The 20,204-nt window shown below is 37.9% G+C and overlaps 1 protein-coding gene and 1 long non-coding RNA gene across 6 annotated transcripts in view; one reads left to right on the forward strand and one right to left on the reverse strand.

The window, feature by feature from the left end:
- Positions 1-20,204, reverse strand: part of UGGT1 (UDP-glucose glycoprotein glucosyltransferase 1) — a 41,776-nt gene that overhangs the window by 21,081 nt on the left and 491 nt on the right. For 3 of the 5 annotated variants that reach the window (XM_057432991.1, XM_057432992.1, XM_057432995.1), the window contains 17 exons: positions 17,871-18,003; positions 17,305-17,443; positions 15,356-15,438; positions 14,652-14,782; positions 13,767-13,879; positions 12,423-12,597; positions 11,022-11,118; positions 10,022-10,100; positions 9,719-9,819; positions 8,731-8,830; positions 7,592-7,652; positions 4,556-4,647; positions 3,774-3,924; positions 3,387-3,506; positions 2,212-2,297; positions 1,619-1,754; positions 543-674 (listed from right to left, as the gene is read on the reverse strand). In XM_057432991.1, coding sequence (XP_057288974.1) covers positions 543-674; positions 1,619-1,754; positions 2,212-2,297; positions 3,387-3,506; positions 3,774-3,924; positions 4,556-4,647; positions 7,592-7,652; positions 8,731-8,830; positions 9,719-9,819; positions 10,022-10,100; positions 11,022-11,118; positions 12,423-12,597; positions 13,767-13,879; positions 14,652-14,782; positions 15,356-15,438; positions 17,305-17,429 — 1,782 coding nt within the window. In that variant the 5' untranslated portion in view covers positions 17,430-17,443; positions 17,871-18,003. Of the gene's footprint in view, positions 1-542; positions 675-1,618; positions 1,755-2,211; positions 2,298-3,386; positions 3,507-3,773; positions 3,925-4,555; positions 4,648-7,591; positions 7,653-8,730; positions 8,831-9,718; positions 9,820-10,021; positions 10,101-11,021; positions 11,119-12,422; positions 12,598-13,766; positions 13,880-14,651; positions 14,783-15,355; positions 15,439-17,304; positions 17,444-17,870; positions 18,004-20,204 lie in introns of those variants that run through there. The other 2 variants (XM_057432994.1, XM_057432993.1) reach the window with 1 other exon arrangement.
- Positions 628-14,755, forward strand: LOC130611824 (uncharacterized). Its single transcript, XR_008975327.1, has 4 exons — positions 628-737; positions 5,842-5,960; positions 11,334-11,459; positions 14,612-14,755. It is a non-coding gene; the product is annotated as an uncharacterized LOC130611824 (long non-coding RNA).

Here is a 20,204-nt window from a genome sequence, read left to right on the forward strand (position 1 = left end):
TAAAGACACCGAGATGTCCTTCTAACCTTCATATCATATTTAGAATACTAATTTTATGCAGTGTATAAGACATTTTCTGTATCTTATATGTACAAGATGGCCTTGTCTTTCAGAGTTTCAAAGGAAAAAAAAGTTACTTCATAATACAGTAGTGCAAAATATTCCATAAGCTCAGACTGTAAACAGATTAATTCCAATGAGCACTTTCTGGTAGTAACAAAAAAATGCACAACAGAAAACCTGACTTTGCATATGGAAGCAAATACAGTTGTAATGTAAGACAGGGTAGAAGGTTTTCATTTTTTAAGAATGTTTCTACTCGGTTCTAGTGCTATACATACAGATTTTTAAAAATATGTATTACAGTATATAAAGCTTTGTGCTGAACATAATTACTGAAGTATTACTACAAGTCACTCAATGTAACAACGAAGCAGGTACATGGCTTGTAAGAGAACTGGATCAAGAAATTGTACATAACTGTATTTCTAAAACTGTTGAAGCAAAGAAAGTGAAAACCCCTCTAATTCCTGAATTCTTACCTTTCTGTTTTGATCATAGGCAGAATCAATTCCCAGAATGCTGTTGATTTCCACATAAGGATACTGTTTCTCAAGAACACTAACCACATGCTCCACTTTGAGCTGATCTCCTGTTTTTACTTTGTTATATATCTGAAAGGGGGATACAAATACAAGTTTACAGCTGCAACTGTAAAGTGTCTGTCCTTATCAAAGGTAAGCTGACCTGCCATCTGTGTTCCAGTAATTATAAGGAGGCATTAAGAGCAAGACTGCAAAACATGTATTTGTGTTTATTAGCTACAATAACAGCTCCTAAGTACTTGTAGTGCTTAGAATTATCTTGCTTTTACCTTGTTGTCATTCTAGTGAGATTGGAAGGAGGTAAATATAATGTATTTCCTTATGTAATAACTTGCATCTTTAATTAGAAAAGTTATTTGAGGGGGAAAGGTAGTGCTTAGGGAGGGAAAAAAAGGCTCAAGTAAAGCACATCCAAAGAACTACCCTTCCCTTTCAGAACCCAAGACATGTTTTTAAACAATACAACAGACCTCACATGTAAAGTAGGTAACTGGTTCCCTTTTGAAGGTACAAGATTTTACTTTGACTTACAAATACATACCAAGTCAAATGAGAATAAAATTAATTTTCTTAAGGTCACCATCAGTTTAAAGTTACAGTATGCCCCAGATTGCTGATTTGTACAACAGTGTCAAACCACAAGCAAAATTGCATTTACTTAGCACATAGATTATGCTTTGATGTGGCAAAAGTATGCAGCAGGAACTGTTCAAAACAAATTATAATATTGAAGGGATAGAGCGGTTCAGAACTGACTGGCAGAATGAGCAAAGAAGCAGGATCAGAAAACTGTGCATAAGTGTTAAGTGTCACATTATACCTACTCTTGCTTGTTAAACTTAGGTCAGAAGCACTTCACAGAGCAGCATGTGTTGTGTGGTACTAGTGTTCAGAGGTACTCTGAATGCTAACAGTCAGAATTTCTTCCCTTATCTACATATTGGCACATTAACATAGTCTCACGTACACAGAAAATGTTAACATGTTAGTGTCCATTTTAAATGAATACTTACAGACATGACAGTCTGGAAAGCATAATTATTGTCCATTTCTTGTGCCACATAATTGTATGTCCTAAGGAGGGCAACACCTGGATCCTGAAGTCCATCAACATCCTCTGAGTCATTAACCACAAAGACTAGTCCTATCCTGCAATCAAACAAATCCCCAGATCATTAAGCTATTATACTAATAAATCATCGATTCTGCATACAACTGTCAGCTGTGATCAGCATCTTAGATAAAGGATTTTTCTGGAATAGACTGATAAGATTTCAAGCATGGAGGCCAGCAGTCAAACTTAAGACATACAATCTCTAACAGTGAATCCCATCAGAGTCTTGCGTTTCATCTCTCTTTCATCTAATGTACTTGCTTTTAGGTTTTTTTTGACTGTTAAAGAAACTGAACTCTGTTTTGCGAATAGCAAAAGTTATATTAAAAAAGAAAATGAAATAAGAACCAATACTTAGTAAATGCACTCCCCCACCACCAATACAAAACATGGAACTTTTCCACAGTGCTCTAGCAATGAGAATTTTACATTTGCAAACGTCAGAAAAATAACAGTCATGTAAAAAAATTCCAGTTAAAACACAGCAGTTACCTCAGTGGGATGTGGTTACTGAAGAACATCTCTGCCACATTCAGTAATTCTGCAGTCGTCTCGTGAACAGGATCTACTATCAGCACCTGTGTACAAATTGCAAGTGAGAAGTCTCTATTCCCTTAAGAAGTTTTTGATTAGAGATAGCTTCATTCACGTTTCAGCGCAGAATTATCATCAGTCCTACTTAGGTGAGGCCTTAATAGTTTCTTCTAAAGTCTTTAGGTCCATTATCTGAAATACCCAGTCTAAACCACTCCTTTAACCAGAAAAGATCAGACTTCTTATGTACTTTGTATCTTTACCCCAAGTATATGCTAGCATCTAAGTTTCTGCCTCTGTGAGTACACAAATCCACCCTTAATTAATGCAGTCTTCACTATGTGCATGGGAGATAATCTTTTGGAGTTGAGGAACACAGCACTGCTTTGCTCAGCCCCCTGGAGAGCTGATGCTGCTAAGACATGCTCAAAGCAAGCCCAAAGCCAGGGAGAACCAGGACATCCAGAATAAATTTAGGGCCCTTTATTCATGCCAAGTGTTGTCTTTTCACTTAATTTCAATGTTAGAAGTACTAAACTCCAGAGAAAAAGATAACGTATTAATACTGGCAGTTTGAGGTGATTCAGGTCCCTGTTTGCCACTAATCACAGGAGTCCTTTTTAATATAGGGCCACATGACATGAATTACAGTACATAATTTACAAAGTCCTTATTAGATCTAATTTTAAGCAGTTTACCTAGAGACTAAAAGGACACCTAGGATTAAGCTGAGGGCCGCTGACCATCTTTTAAAGTCTTGGTGCAAGAATGCTTTGCCACTGAAGTACCTGAGTTGGTCTTGACCCTGGCTGGAAGCTACTGATTACCAAATTTGAGGATTCAGGTACTACCACAAAGTTGAAATGCATTCTCACTCAGCAGATGATAGTTTTTTCCACTGATGAAGCAGTTTTGGGCAGCTAATAGATGCCAAAATCATGCTCAGTAATCTCTGAATCTCAGCCACAACTTACTAGTACAAGTAGAACAAAACCTGTTAGAGAAACTACCCATCTCAAGATATTTAAGTGACAGGGAATGCAGCTTATATGTAGTAGGTGAGTTGCAAAAGCTAATGTCCCTGCTGTTGAAAAAACAGCACACATTTCGTTTCTAGTGAGGTTACTACTTACGAAATTATGGAAGTTTTTTCTGATTTGTCTGATCACTCCTGGAAACGTGGGACGCAGCAGTTCTTGCACATTGGAAGGCCAGGAATTATACCGACTGTCAACTTCCAGATTGTTGATCCACTGAGGAAAAAATACAGGCATTTAAATGACTGACAGTCCTCCTGCTGATACATATATATATATGTGTGCTGAAAATATCCTGCTGCTATTTTCAGATCAGACACTATATTGAGATCTGTATGAATAAAATGTTAAGCTTTTTAAAAAGAGCTAATTATATCTTTCTTTCTTTACTGCAGTTTCAGAGCTGATGGTGAGATAAGATCCCAAGTTCCCATGAACAGCCCAACAACACATAAAATCTCTCTTCTAAAAAGCCATACGCACTGAAATAGCAGAGCTTCTGATGTCCACAGCATAATCAGAGTCTGATGGCTGGATGTTCAACTTCAGAACATTGTGCAGGGAAAGCCCCTCAATTCCTAAGCTGTGTAGGCCTTCCATAACACGGGCTTCATTGCGCAGCACATCAATCAAGCTGGAAGGAAAAGAGAAATCATTGATGAATTTTAAAGACAAGGTAAATAACTTGCTCTTACCCTAAGGGGTAATGTCTGTGCATTACTTCTTATTTCTTCCTATTTCTAACTGTCCTAAGAAGCTTGAACTAACTTAAACATATTCAATTACATTGTAATTCTAGGGAAAACTACATGAAATAATTAAAGCATGATATACATATGTATTTCAATTCCATATTATTGGAGCAAATTTTAACCAGGAGGGTGGGTTTCAGATGAAGAATTTACAATGGTTTATCCTTTGAGAATCAGTCTGCTATCTTCAGAATAAAACCTGTGTGGTGACTGTGTTTAGAGACCAGAATTTTGCTATTCAGAGCACAGATAAAAAGGATAGTACAAAGGTGACCTCGCATTCCGGTCTTCAAGGGTATTCCAGTTTTCATCAGGATTTTTGTTAGAAATGCACTTGCATAAGAGAAGGAACCATGATTGGCTTTTTTCAGTACTTAACATTTAAACCTAGTCTAGATACAGACTTCATGAAGAAGGTTCAAAATTCTCTTAAATGACCTTATCATCCATGTACAAGCAGGATGCAAGCTGCTAAATAGGATAAAATTATTCTGAAAAATGTAACATTCCTACCTAAATATGTCCTGAGTGTCTAAATCAATAAGCAGTCCATTGATGAACAAGGCAGAATCTCCTGGTTGCAATCCTAATGTTCCTTTGAAATACTGAAAGAAAGTAGACAATCATTAGAAGAATGCTCTGCACAGAAAAATCATTACTAGAGTGTTTAATGTGCTGAATTGTGGATTATATCTCCCTTATAGCATTACAAATTGCATCCCATTGCTTCTCAACTGCAGTCTTGCCTGACTTTGTGCACACACCTGTACCAGATGAAAAAACAACTGAAACTATTTAGTGCATAGATACTTAAATCAGCTGTTTCTTTCTACATGATTCAGCAGTGCACTGGGAAGTCCCTGAGTTGACTTTTTAAATATACTCAGATGAAATAATTAAAAATACTTGTCTTAGCTCTTTAACATGCAGTTTTGGGCAGAACAGACATAAACAGCTGGATATTGCATGGTACTCTCTAGTAGAACTACTGTGTTTAAGGTACCAGTTAAGTCCTGATCTAGTGGGTATGTCGTCAAGTACAGGAGCTGCCATTGTAGTCTGACCTCCCCAAAACCAGGAAGTACACCAGTGGAAAAAGCTTTACCAATATTTTGGAATTTCTGTCAGGTACCTCTAAGCAATACCCCATTTGAATGGGTAGTTGTCCCTGAATTGAGGCACCATCACCGAGAACAGTTTTGAACTGGGAGAGGTGAATAAAACACAGTCCTCCTGGAACAGATTTCCCAACTCTAGCATGTTTAAAACCTGAAAAACGGCACTGCTTTCTTCAGTAGCTCTTGTCTTGCAGTACCAGTTACAAAATACTATGAAGAGGCACTATGAACACTGGAGGAGAAATATAGTATTTGTACACTGAAAAACACTAATATCATGAGGAATGCGAGCAAAACAAACAGAGGAATAGTGAAGTACCAACAACAGGAAAGCAGCATCTAATTGGGAAGAATTTATGTATTTTATTAAATAAAGACTCCCAGAGAAGAGCTGAGTACATGCAGTGTTAATTATCCACAAAAAGATACAATTTATATAGTAAACTAACTTACTAATAGCAGTAAACTTCACTATCAAATAATACCCCCACAAACTGAGTCATGCCAAGAATAGCCTTAAAGGGCAGGGTTAGATCTAGCCAGATCTGGATCTAAACCTTGAGTAAAAATGAATCCACAAAATCATGGATTTACCTGCGGACCAGTGTGATCTAACATGTAACAGAAAAGCCACCAGGTAGCTTTCATTTGCACTTATATTCTATACCTTGTCCCTTCCAGGACCACACTTGACAGCAGTGTCAAATTGCATCCCTTCTTTTCTGATTTTATCCCTATTGAACAACAAGGAATTTCTCTTTGAGAACAGGAATCTCCATGGACTTGTAAGTAGATGTCAGGTACCTTGGCATTTACTACTAGACTAGCCAAATATCATTTATTAGATAAAGACATAAGTGTGTACTTAATATACTTCATATTTTTCCTATTAATACCAAGCGAGACTGAAATGTGCGAATAGATCAGCATAGATCATACAGTAAAAGCTGTTGTTTGGCTTTGTTTTCATTGCCATTTTAAACTTGCATTTTGCACTCTATCCATACTGCACTACCAGGGGTATTTTAACTGTACAAAATGCTGTACAAAAGTCTGTAGAAAATTCCTAACTGGCTACTTTTTTATTTGCCAGTGCTTTGCTGATGCCAAGTACACAGCAGAGCTGTTGAAACATTTTTCTGCAACACCAGAGCCTACTCAATGACCTCGGGGTCCTTCACAGGCCCATTTTTTTGTGTTCCTGTTTCAAAGCACATGTACACTTACTTGGGTAGCTGCTAAATTTTATTCCTTCACTAGTTTCACTCTCAAAGCATTGGAACCATTTTCTTGCACAAAATATAAATCATTCTAAGCCATGGCAGAAGGGTTCAAGTTTATTCTGTGACTTATACGTAAACACCAGTGAATTTAGGAATCTAAGCACCATCTCAAATTGGGCAATGAGAACTACATTTCTTCTACATTCTCAGAACTGTAAGAAAATGCTTAATAGATCTGCTTTTTAAATAGCTTTCTGACAAGCTACATTCCATCTAGCTCAGACATTTTAAAATAATCTAAAAATATAATTACATTTTGACTCAACTTCCACCAAAAAGCACTCGCACTTCTAGTATCTAGGTGCTTTGGAGAAGTCCAGAATACAGTCTAAACCTAACTTGAAGCCAACCTCTTTTTAACTGTTACCCTGGACAAGTAGTGCTTATGGCATTCAGACTTGACACATCTGCTGCACCACTCAAATAAGAACTAGGTCAGAGACTGAAAGAAGGCCACCCAGCAGGCACAGTTCTGCAAGAAACATACTGTCTTTATAAAAGCTTGCTGGCAAGTCATCACTACAAACACGTAACTTGGAAACAAAGACTGATGTGACACACACATCACAATTTCTACTGCTTCATTTTCACCCAGTCCCATCCTGCAGATCACATTAAGACACTCTGCATGGAAATCCTAAGAACACTTGCACTGTATGTTTTCTTTTTCCTCCAGGGTTAACAACATAGTATTTTAATTGTATTGAAAGTTAATTTTATAAAGATAAATAAATGCAGGTACCACATTCTTAATCCGGATACAGAACAGAAGGTCACTTTCATACGCATGAACAAATGCTTGCCAAATAACTATCAGAACACTTGACTACTGTGAACAGCCATTGTAGGGGCAGCTCTGCAAACAAAACCCCGTATCACCATTCCCCAATACAGTCATCTCACTCAAAGAATTTATGACAATATATTCATATTTGAGCATACAAGCTAAATTGTGTTCCTAATCCATGTCTGAAAATCCACCACTTTTTTAATTCCTAGATGCACACTATGACACAGGTGTGTGTGAAAATACCAACTCAATTTTTTGAGCAAAATGTAAACTTTTAAATAGAATCATTATTTTCAAAGTTTGAATTTATACTAAAACATAAGCGCAAAAGCACTATGTTACTTTCTGGAAGCATTACCTTTTGGTTCTCTTCAATTTCTGCTCTGAGTTCCGAAGAAACAACTGTTTTCGTTATGGCTCTACATAAATAAAAACATCACATTGTGAATAATCTAATGGATAAATACCTACTTATCCTACTTTTTGTACCTCATCTATGAATATATTTAGTCTCCTAGTATAAAGACCTGCATTCACTTGCACTTTGTGGTACCATTAAACAGTAGGATGCACTATTTTTCCTTACATTTTATAATTCAACAGAACATAAAAATGAGAACCACATGCCAAGTGCCAGTATCTAATTTCATATTAACTATAATAAAAGCAGGCAGCTGCCAGAAAGGTTGAGGTGGAGGCTGGCAGCAGAAAATAGGGGGATTTCACTCCTCATGGTGGGTTCCCATTCCTTTCCTTACATTATTGTGTCTAGTAATTGCATCATCACAGAACAGGCAAGTACAGCTCACATACATGACTAAAACCACAATGAGACTGCAGTGCCTACTTCAAGAAGATATAAATAGGACAAATCTTAACATCAGTTAGTGGGAAATCAGAATTCAGCTTCTTTGTATTTTCAGGTGTATCTCCACCTACTCAAATAGGAAGAGCTCCTATAATAACATCTTCACAGCCCAGGTCATCTCATTTATCAGAAGAAATATATTTCTAGAGTGGTTGGGCAGGCCAGATTATGACTGAATTTCTTGAAATGAATTTGAATATGCTCAAGACATGGACAAAGTGCAAAAACAGTGGGATTGCACATAAGTCTCTGCCATGAGATTGACTGGGCGTTTTGGCAGAGTAGATCCAGAAGAAGACTGGGATCTAGTGAATGGATAAACCTTAAAGCCACCAAACAGAAAACCTATCCAATAAATTCTTGAGGACTTGATGCAAAATGTTCAGAAGCATTTCACAACAAAATACCATGGATAATTCTGTAAATTTTCTGCCTGTCCACATCAACTGCCATCCAAGAAAAACACTGCAAGAGATCCTCTTTGTAACCCTAGGCTGAAGAACTTCTCTACCCAAACATTCCCCAGTGTTTGCTTCCAGTCAAATGGAAACTTGGACATTAACCCAATGCTGCCTGTCTCAGGAAAAAGATAAGTAAGAAAACTTCCTAGAACTCATAATTAAAGTTACCTGGCCATAGTAGGAAAGTTCTGACTCAGGTCTTTCATGACCATCAAAGCATCCACAGGGGGAGCAGTCAAAATGCGAGCAGCACTTTGAAAACTTAAATCTACAAGTGAAAGAAAACAGAAGTTGAGAACTGTAAACTGAAAACAAGGCAGTGCAGTCATCTTCACTTTAGCTTTTGACTGGTTTTGCTTATTTGTTACCTATGAAAATTTGTTTTCTAGCTGCACCTTTAGATACTTAAAAAAAACAACAAACATCTTCCTTTATTCAACGTATATTTGTTGCCTTGAAGTAAGTAACACTTTCAAATGTATCCTGTCCACAGGTTGCTGCAGTGAGTCCAGACCACCACCTTTTTGTTTTGGCTGAGGTGGGAGGATCTGCCCTTCAGAAGGAGTCTGGGTACTTGTTAGAAGCTAGAAATCTACAAGCTAGAAATACAAACAGCCATCTGTTGGATATAAGTAGATTCTCTGTGACTATAACGTATGCTCAGCATTTCAGTTACTCTTTTTTTCCAGAGGACAAAAAGCTTTTCCACAGGCCTCTACAGATGATTCCCAGGAAAACAGGCCAGAGTTGTGTATATGCAGATGCTTTTGAAATACGGTTTTTCTTTGGTGTTGAGAAATCTCAGCTTTCCACACCAAGCATGTGACCACGGAAAGAAACTTTGCATTTCCTTTGCTTTTCTGCATTTAGCAGATCATACAGAATGGTCAGTTTAAGAGCAGGTGGCTTACTGTACTTCACAGTATAGAAAGCAAACCTCATTTCAGAAGTCCTGTGAAACAATCTTTTCTAAAAGCTATCTCAACAGGAGATTACAAAGGTACTTTTGAAAATCCAGAATTTTCCAATGCAGGAATTTTCAGTCAAGCTCTCTCAACTGTATGCAGCCACTAGCAACCTCATCTGTGTAGTACACAAGAAGATAAGTTTACATTAAGGTTTTGCAATACAACAGTGAAACCCTCATATAGATTACCTTGTAGCTGCCATACTTTCAAAGGTGCCATTTCATTGGTACTTTCCACGAGGTGTTTTCTAAGCTCTTTCAGCTCTTCTGTCAAGTCAGGATACAACTGCCTAAAAGGGTATGAGGGTAAAACAATTTCTTGGGTTTCCTAAAAGCGAGTCTGCTGCTAATTCTAAGAAACTAACATATGGAAAAGTATGCTGCTTATATCAGTGAATAACTCAGGCATTTAAAAAACAATAAGGAGCAAAAAACATCAGCATCTCTACATGTTTTCTGATATGACAGAGATCAACAACTTAGAAGTTCTACCTTAGTTTTCCAAACAGAAATCCTTGCACTTCATCAACAGGGTCATTTTCACCTATTACTGTAGCATTCACATCTGTGCCTGTAAACACATAAGATAACACTATTGTTACCAAGCTGTTCAGAAACAGTTCTTGCACTCATTTTGATTAGTTGAACAAAAATACACTGCAGAAACCAAAAAGAAGAAGGAAAGGGCAAGTTTCAGATTTAACTTTTAAACCTTATTGAAGAGACATTACCTTTACAAATGAACATAGTAACAGCTGAAATGAAACAAAGTTGGATTATTGAGAAGAAAAAGCTTAAGATAAGTGGATATCTCAGAGAGCTAAGCATTTCAGAGGAATTTACTAGGACCTAGAAGCTTTCAGGACATGACATGCAGAGCAAATGCTAAACTTCAGTTGTGATCACAGCCCTGATTTTAGCTCCAAAAACCATGATAAAATAGTAACATCTGAGTGAAGTCCAATTCTGGGTTTAAACATCAAAAATAAATCTGTGCAAGACTCACACGATCTTCTAATTAGCTGGACAGAAGCCAACTCCAATCTAGATGTTTTATGCTAAAGTCGAACTCAAGATCCTGACCTTTTGATGAGTGTTTGCTCCTGGGCAAGCCAAAACAGTCATCAATAAAAGACTGCACAGTCAGAACATTCATAAAATCAGACAGGAGCTGGAGGAGACCCTGTCCTTGTTCCAGCTGGGATAGAGTTAATTTTCTTCCTAGTAGCTGGAACAGTGTTGTATTTTGGATTTAGTATAATAGTGCTGAGAAAACACTGATGTTCTAGTTGTCAAGTATTGTTTATTCCTTCTGCTCCTCGTTATTATTATCGTATTTTACTTTTATTTCAATTATTAAACTGTTCTCATTGCAACCCAGAGGTTTTTACCTTTTTTTTTTCAGGTAAACAGTTATTCATGTAAAAACCATACAAAATTATCTTTGAAAAATTAAGATGTTCACATTAACATACTTAAAGTAATAATTCACCTTTCACCTGTGTATCATCCTTGGCCTTATATTCTGTACTTTTAATAGCCAGTTCCACACCATAGCCAGAGAGGTAGACTTTTTCTTTACTGGGATTCTGTAAGGAAAAGCAAACGGTACAGTATTGCCACTCTTTGGTTTGATGCACAAATGAAAGGCTGCCGTTGCCCAAAGGTAAGAAAGCTCTAGGTGGTATACATTTCAGACATAACTGGTAATAGAGAAGTGAGGAAAACACAATGAATGATTCTGTAGTATATATTGTAATATTATATTTCCTGCTGTATTTCAATAGAATTTTTTTAATTTCAGTGAGCAAAGATACCTCGTGGACAAGAAAACCACTGAAAACCACAAAGTAAAGAGGAACACAAAACGATGTTTTCAGGATTCAGCATAAGCCAAATAGGACAGGACAGACTCACATCATCAAATCAAGTAAGAGGAGGAAAAGGAACTTCAGCTGTGAAGTTCAGAAATGAAACATTCATTACAAAAAAGTAGTAAGTCAGCGACTCAACAGAGATGTATAATTAGTTCTGTTTTTAATGGGAAACAAGTGTGATGACTTCTTAGAAGTATTCTGAAGTATACAGGAGTCCCACAACTGTATACAGATCTCTTGTGCAGTACACTTAATTTTGAATGTAAGTACTCCATCCAACACTGATAAACAAATACCTTTTTAAAAGTAAGTGGCATATGCAAGAATATGACTTTATTAATAATAAAGTGCAAAGATCATTAAAAGTGAATCAGCTAATGCTTTTTTTGCATTGAAGTCTGGCTACTAACTAGCTGCTATACTGCAGGTTTTAGCAGTATTAAACAATATGCAGGAAAAAAGTCAAATAAATTTCTCAGAGCTTTTGAAATGTAGCTTTAAACACTAATCCAGTGGTAATGGGCAATTTAGGGGAGGGGGGTGGAAATCAGGACAAAATGCATTAGGACTGGTAAGCAGTTCTGTATTATTACAGAACCATCTGCTGTGGAAACAGCACCTTTATTTGAAAGCGTTCAGGTTAATCTTTGCTTTTCAGATCAAGTAACTAAGTGGCCTGCCTGTGGAAAGATCTGATTGTTTCCTGTAATCTAATATAGGTGAAGCAAAGTTTTTTTAGATTAAAGCCTATAATTAATCTGGAGTTTAACTCTGCATTTGTAAAATCAAATGATCCTCCTATTTAAAAAAGCAGGAGGTTTAAAATATTATGTATTCCTCAGGTACATGCAATAGAAAACAAACTTTTGAGTATTCCAAATAAATATCAAGCAGCAACACATTATGCAAATGTCAGTTTAAAGGGAACAAAGTTGGCCAGTTTTCTTTTCATAAAACCCAGGTCAGTTGCTTTTTCCATGTCAAATACCTCTGTAACAACACACAAATATACTTACAGCAATATAGTGTCTGAGGACATAAGTGATTTCCCCTGCCTCAGCCTTTAAAACAAGCTTCTTGTGGTTTCTGTAGAACTCCTCTGAGCCAATCTCAGCATAAAGTATGACGACAGGACTCTCAGGGTTTGACACTGGGTACTTGTGATCACCTTTGAACAAAAATGGCTTTGGCCTAAGAATAAACATTGGAGATTAGCACACTGTACTTCACAGCATTTCTTCACTCAGCGCAAGAAGCAAAATCTCTTTTTTTCATGTTGAATCACTGTTCATGTCTTCACTGAATACTTACATCAAGCTATTCATACAGATCATCAAGGTTGGCAGCACTCGATGCATGTTGATAAAGCTTGTTTAAAAATGGACATATGAAAATGAAGCAAGTAGCAAGGTGCTGGTTTGAACCTAACATGATCCTTATTTTAAAAACTGACCACTTCCCTTAAACCTCCAATTAACTTCTGTGCCCCAAGTGCTCAATCATAAATTCTGTATAAAAAAGTAAAAGGCTAACAGAGCAAACGTTCCAGGAACTCAAACTGGAGCAACAACCCTGTCCTTGGTTAATATACAAACAAAAAACTGAATGAGAAGACTGTTTTCAACTTGGGTATTTAAATTTTGTCTAAGATAAAATGAAGTATTTAAAATATTCCCAGTGAGTCAACAGAACAGCATGTGAGCTATCGATGTCTACACATTGAGCAGAAACCCCTTATGCTTACAAAAGCCAAAACTACCAGAATTACTATGGAGACAAACTGAAATTTAAGGGTTTGAGTTTGGCTGGGTTTTGTTTTGTTGGTTTTGTTTTATTCTAAAGAGCTTATTACATTTTACGGTTTCTTGTTGTTACTAAAAGTTAAAGTGAAGTTCTGTCCTTGTAAAGAAATCTGATCTTGTATTACATCATGTGGTAATAGTTTTCTTTGTCAATGCTGAGAAGATTGTACAGAGAAAAATACTGTGCATGTTTCAAGCCATTCATGAAACCATCTCTGTTATATTAACCATCATTTTAATATGTAGCCCAGCTCTTTCTAGTCACCCGACATACTAAAGGCTTTACATATTCCTGAGAACTTCTAATGTACTTCAGCAAATGGTTTCCCACTTTTCCTGTGCGCATTCCTCTTCCTAGCATAATATCAGAGCAAGTGATATGAAAACAATCATTCCAATCTGGATTAATAAGAAATAAGAGACTGCCACTTGTGTGCAAGCAGTGGACAGTATAAAGCAGCACTGAACAATGTAGAAACAATTATTCTATCTCTTTACAGCAGTAAGTCTAACTAGGTTAAATTTTAAGCGCTAATCCAGTGATGCAACAGCAAATACCTTTCTGAAGCTCCCTCTAAAAGGTTTCCAAGCAACTCAAATTCACATGTCTTATCCCCATGCACAGCAAAAAACAGGGTACAGCCCTTTGGCGGAGGTTCATCTGCTGCTATCTGTATGAAAATATTTGTGATAGAGTAGGTTAAATGTCTGCCTTTAGAACAAGCAAAAATGATAACAGCATAGCTCTCTGTGCAGTCAGTCTTCTTTGATTTCCTAAAGCCTAAACTAGTACTTCTTTGCTATTTATTACATCGTTTAAATGCAAGGTAGAAATTGCAAAATTGAGAGTTAAGTATTATTATAAATATTTCTGCAGACTATTACTATTAACTGTACTATTGATTCTAGGTACAAAAAGCAAGGCTTGCAATTGTAGGGTGTTTGGTTGAGGTCTCTTTTGCATTACACATCAGAAACCTCTATATTTCTTAAACATCAAATGACAAAATGATTCCAGATGACAAAAGGAAGAGGTCTTCTAGAATTACCTAAATAAAGCACATTATAATGTGACATAGTTTGCAATGAGTTTGAGAAAGAACAAAGTACAACTTATGTAAACATTAGAGCTATATATTCGTGGGTTACTACCTTCAACTAAGTACAACTGAATAACAGGGAAAGCAGCAGCAGCATCACAGGTTTCAACAAAGCAGCTCATACAAATCTTCACACAATTGTTAGTGCAGTGGGCATCAACGATACGAAGACATGTTGAAATCCCAATTCTTCTGTCTACTCTACACAGATGGACTCAAATTTGGCACTCACTGAAATTAGCAGATACGTCTGTTACGCTATCAAATGTCTCCTTACACAGCTTGTTCCTTCCTGGGCTTTAGGTAATGCTGTATAAATCATTTGAAGATTTCATGTACTAACCTGTTGAAAAGCTTGAACGGTTGCAGAATAAGACCGTAAAGCCAAGGAAAACTTCAACAAGTTCTGCTGCAAAGGTGACAGACTGCGGCAGGCTGCTTTCAGCATTTCATGGTAAGAAGTATAATCACTACCTGCAAAGTCAGAGTACAAGCAGTTTTCTTTCCATACCATATTCGTATCAAAGAGGGGCTTTTTATCCTAATTTTGATTACTAATTGCGAATCCTAATTGTGATTTATACTAACAGAAGCCCATGACATTAATTGTAAATATGCACATGTCCATTCCTCCTCAATTTTCATTACAGCGAGTTCTGCAGCTGGATGAGAGTGACCTTCAATTGAAATCCATGACAGTACACTTAAATACACTGGCAGAGGACACAAACATAGCCTTAGGGAGGCAGGAAACAGTTAAGAGCTCCCATTTAATTTGATAAATAGAAACACAAATAAAAAGCATTTATAGTATTAATATTCCATGTTGAAATAGAAACTGGCAAGCAAAACACGTTTCAGACTTACCCACTACAGCTTTTGTCAAAACAGATGTTTTGAGCACCTTGTAGTAAAATTATTACTGAAATCAGTCCTCATTTGACTTTTACAATATGAACACAATGAAAGATAAAACATTGTGGTTTATTTTTCAACCATGTCATCTATCAGTCATCATCCAGCAAAAAAAAAACATGAAAAACTTACCATCATGTTCAGATGTCTTAATATTTTGACTGGCTTCTACAAAATTCCAGAATTTTTCTTGACCTTCTTCTGATAAAAATTCACTGAGTGAGAAGAGTTGAGTTAGCTACACGTAGGACTTGTCTCTCAAGTTACAACTGTAATACTTTGTAAAGCTTTACGGAAAGTTAGCTCCTACCATATGTTTACCTCTACCAGGCAATCACAGGTTACTAGAAAAAGCAGACTAGGAAAGGTAAAAATGTCCCCAAACAAACAGATAATAGTAGCAGGCCAGGACTAACACAGACGACACAAAAGAAGCTTGTAAGGCACCTGTTAATCTCTCAAAGACCCCTAACAGATACCAGCGTATATCATGGGAGCTCTCCCCTCTAACGCATTTCTTTGCTAGGTGTTTTTTATGGCAGACATATATTTTTGTTTACCTTGCTGCAACAAACTCTAGTTTTTTGGAGCTACAGGACTTGGTGAGTTTGTTTGCTTTTAAATCAGCAAAAGGAGAAGCCACAGCTTCAAATCATGATATTGTAATTCCCCATCTATTAAGCATATGATTAGGCAGATATACAACATTAAATAGTAAAATAATTCTCTAAACATTGCTAAGAACAAATACTTTATGCTGTCTAAACTTGTAACATGCTTCATATGCGAATGGATGCTATAACAGAAGATGTAGAGCCCACTGGCTGCCACGATAGCTTTTGTGTTCATTTCTGTCCTCACCTGAGGTGGTAAGTACTTCTTGAACATCTGGGCGATGAATTGCAGTGCTGGGCTAAGTAAATTGAACAGCAGGAATGATTTTACACTGCAGTGCTGTATCATCCTGCAATTCCTCCCATATGAACCATCCTACCTACCCAAAATCTTTGAACATAATGGTTAGGTTATAATATCGAGCCTTTGGCACATGATTTTGATTATTTGCTTACTATTTCAGTCTCTTAGGGTGACCTTTTACACCAAAAATGGCTTGCATTGATGGGGTATTCAAATCCTGGCATATTATTGGGAAAGGATTTTTCAGTCCTCAAACTTCAGCTTCTATAGGGAAGGTTATAGAAAAGTAATTTCACCAGGGAAACACCTATCCCAAAGCCAAAAGCTGTGCCTGTTTGAACAAAATCCATCAGTGCTCAGCTATTCTCATGTGAACCAATCTGTAATAACAGCCAGAATTTTTATGTGATTAAGAATTATTCCTTAAGTGATACAAAGTTAAACACACACACAAACATCTAGAAGTCCTGTTTTGCATAGACATCTCCAAACGAGAACACTGCAAAATGAAACAATGAGGACTTCTGAAGTGCTAAGTAGACTAGCAGTGTAAAGACAGCATTTTGCTCTCTGTTTCGTTTAAAATGTATTTTTACATGTTTTCTTTTTAAATAATGTCTTTAAAAAAAAGAGGGGAAAAAGGTCATTAGTACTGTAAAAGAAATCTCCCCAGGCTGATCTGCACAACTCCCTTACCAAAGAAGCTGACTTTAGATAATCAATGCACAGTTCCCTTGAACAAAGTTAAACTCAAGCTTTACGTATGCAAGCAACAGCAGATAAGTATCAAAACCTACAGTCATAGTTGAAGTAAAAAAACTTCTACTATGGAATCTTATGAGACTACGCTAAACTTCTCAGTCTAGTGCTTTGAGTAGGTAAAACTTCGCAAGGTAAAAAATACTGTGGAATTATTCATTATTATTACTGTTCTCATGCACAATGAAAGAATTTACCCACCAAAAACTACTACTCTAAAATATTCATCCCATCTCCCCAAGCACAGCAATGATCATGTTCAACTGAGTGTTACTATTGCTGCCAAAGAGTCAATAATGACCAGAGCCCAAAGCACACAAAACAAGTGAAACGGAGAACACATTAAGTTATCCTCTAAGCATACTGATTTGTCAACAACAACAAAAAAATCACAATACACTTACCTTGCTTCAAGTAACAAAGGAGTTGAAGACCACTTTGTAGTTAGAGATGTTGTGACAGCCTTAGAATGTCCTCTTACAAGTGAAGAGCTAAAGCAGATTCCAAGAACTGCAATAAGTATTCCCATTTTACAGAAGAAGCCTTAAACAACATTAAGGAAAAAAAAAGTTAGTTTTGCATTGTCTCTTTTTACAAATACAGAATCTCACACATCCAAATATGTTAAGGACTATTTTAAGATTCAGGGGCCCATTTAATGCAGTGTATCAGTGACATAATCATCGTCTCACCTGGGCATACAAAATGAAAAATACTATGAAAACATGAAAAGACGCAAGGATGTTAAGATCTGACTCCTAAGCTGCAGTTAAACCTAAATCAGTTCCAGCTCTGTCTACGTTTATGCTTTCAAATAAACCTGTTTCTGTTCTGGGACACCCACATCACACACTGCTTGCTCTATCAAGAGGTATTACAAGCAGCGTGAATTTCAAAGTAGGTGGCAAAGCAGCCCACTGTCTGTTTTATGGGAGGTCAAGTCACATACTGTGTTTGCTGGTGTACTAACCAAGGTCAGAAGAGCCAGGCAAGGTGAAGGTTCCCTCGTCAACCCTTGAGGTTCTGCAGGGTACAGTGGACTTCTCTGGGGAATGAAGAAACAAGCATTTCCCAGATGCACTAAGTACCACCAACTTTAGAAGCTGAAAAATGAATGAAATAATGAAGACAGACTCAAATTATACAGCTTACCATGAGAAATGAGCCCCCCAAAAATGCCATTTCTTTACTGTCCTCCATGTGTATTTCCATGACCACATATTCTCTAACCTGTACACTACAACACAGCTGAGTGGAATTTCCTTGCCCTCAGCTCTTGAGCTTATGGAATACCTGAATTCTCCTCTTAGCTTTCCATTACATTCTCCAAAAATTCAAGTTTTGAGTTTTCTCCCTACTGGAGTATATTTACTACACACCCAACATCCACCCAGGCACTCCCTTACTTCTTAATCCTTATTTTTCTGGCTAATTCTTTTCCTATTCCATCCTGTAACTTTAAAACCAGCCCACTCAAATTCCAGGTATATCACACCTGACAACCTGCATCTAATTTGTCTCTCTCTTTCTTGATGATCTCCATATAAAAAAAAGTCTTATGTGTTACATATCTGTAGCTTTCTGTGTCTCAGTGTCACAGAATCAGAGAATTGTTAGGGTTGGAAGTGATCACCCAGTCCAACCCCCTGAACAGTCAAGGCAGGGCCACCTAGAGCAAGTTACACAGGAACGCACCCAGGTGGGTTTTGAGTGTCTGCAGACAGTTCAAATGGTCATGGTTAAATTGTCAATGTCCTTCCTTTCACAATGAAAATGGAAATGCCCTGCTATAACACCCAAAGAACAACTTGCTCAGCTGCACACCTCTGCTTTACAGCGCACCTGGGAAGCAGACAGATGGCATCGCATGACATGCACGGTTACACCTACCGCTCACTGTGGGCAGAGGAGGAAGCTCAGTCAGTATTTGTGCAGTGAAACCTCTGCTTCTGCCAAGCACAACAGAAAAAAACAGGTTTGCTGTCCCGTCAGAATCATGTCCTTATAAACTGTAGAAACACAGAATGGTTTGGGTTGGAAAGGACCTTAAAGCTCATCCAGTTCCAACCCCTGCCATTCCACCTTGTTTGGTCACTACCTGCCCTTGTCAAAAGCCCCTCTCCAGGTTTCCTGTAGCTCCTTTAGGCACTGGAGCTGCTCTGAGGTCTCTCTGGAGCCTTCTCTTCTCCAGGCTGACCCAGCCCAGCTCTCTCAGCCTGGGTCCGTAGGATTCACTGCGAATCATACACAGCTGTTTGGAACATGTACATGAATATACCATACTGCATTCTTGCCACTAAAACTGCTGTGCTGCTCTCTCAAGCCTGCTTTCCCATGCTGGAAAGACTGAAATAAAAGCCTTTTATTATGTGAAATAGGTGACAAACATGTCCTTTATTTTTTCCCTAACACCGCTTTAGCAGCTGGAAAGAAAAGCAGATTAGAAATATCTGCACTCCCTGGATAACAACAGCCAAAGGGAAGACCAGTATCTCCAAGTGAAATAAAAACATGCCATGGAGACCAGAAGAGACAAGAGGCATGGGAATTCAATCATAGAATCAATTAGGGTGGAAAAGACCTTTAAGATCATCAAGTCCAACTGTTAGTGAACAGAAAGGACAGGGGATCCAGCTCTGCTCTTTGTGAGGTAACAAAGCAAACCCCAGTCTGAATTAAGAAGGAAAAAACTGCATTTGTAACTCTTTTTCCTCCAGTTAGGCAGTTTAAAATACGGCTGACTTCTGGAAACTTGTGCATCCAGCCTTGGACATGGGAATAAATCATCCCACAGCCACAGGTCCTGCTGGGCCATGAGAGCACCGACTTCTGCCATGTCCTGCGAGGTGTGCCTGGCAGTAAGCTGGTAAAGGGCTCCACTTCAGAAAAGCTCAAATGAAAATGGACCTCCTTCTTAGACACTGATGCCAACCCCAGCATCAAGGCCACAACACTGAAATAACGTGTCTCAGCTGAGCCTTGAGAACAGTAAGGACTGCTGGTAACACCTGGAGAGCTTCTGTGAGCACGGGTATCGTGTTGCTGTACACATTCCAAAACTGAAACGCGGCTTTTATCTGATAAGTCCAAAATCGCCTGCAGAGCTTTGCCTACGAACAGATGGTTCTAGCGACACCAGTCAACATCCAGCTTGATTTCACAAACCCCTGCCCAGTGCACACCGCTTCCGATGTAAAGCATGCTCCTGGAATAGCGGCAGCGCACACGCTGCTGCCGATCCGCACCCACCGGGATAGGTACCTCAGTAAGTACAAATCGGGATGGCCGTTCGTCACTGGCGAAG

This window comes from Pezoporus wallicus, unplaced genomic scaffold (assembly GCF_028554395.1).
Source record: "Pezoporus wallicus isolate ANWC-B61680 ecotype Strahan unplaced genomic scaffold, APGP_CSIRO_Pwel_v1 contig_15, whole genome shotgun sequence".
Taxonomy (NCBI): Eukaryota; Metazoa; Chordata; class Aves; order Psittaciformes; family Psittacidae; genus Pezoporus; species Pezoporus wallicus.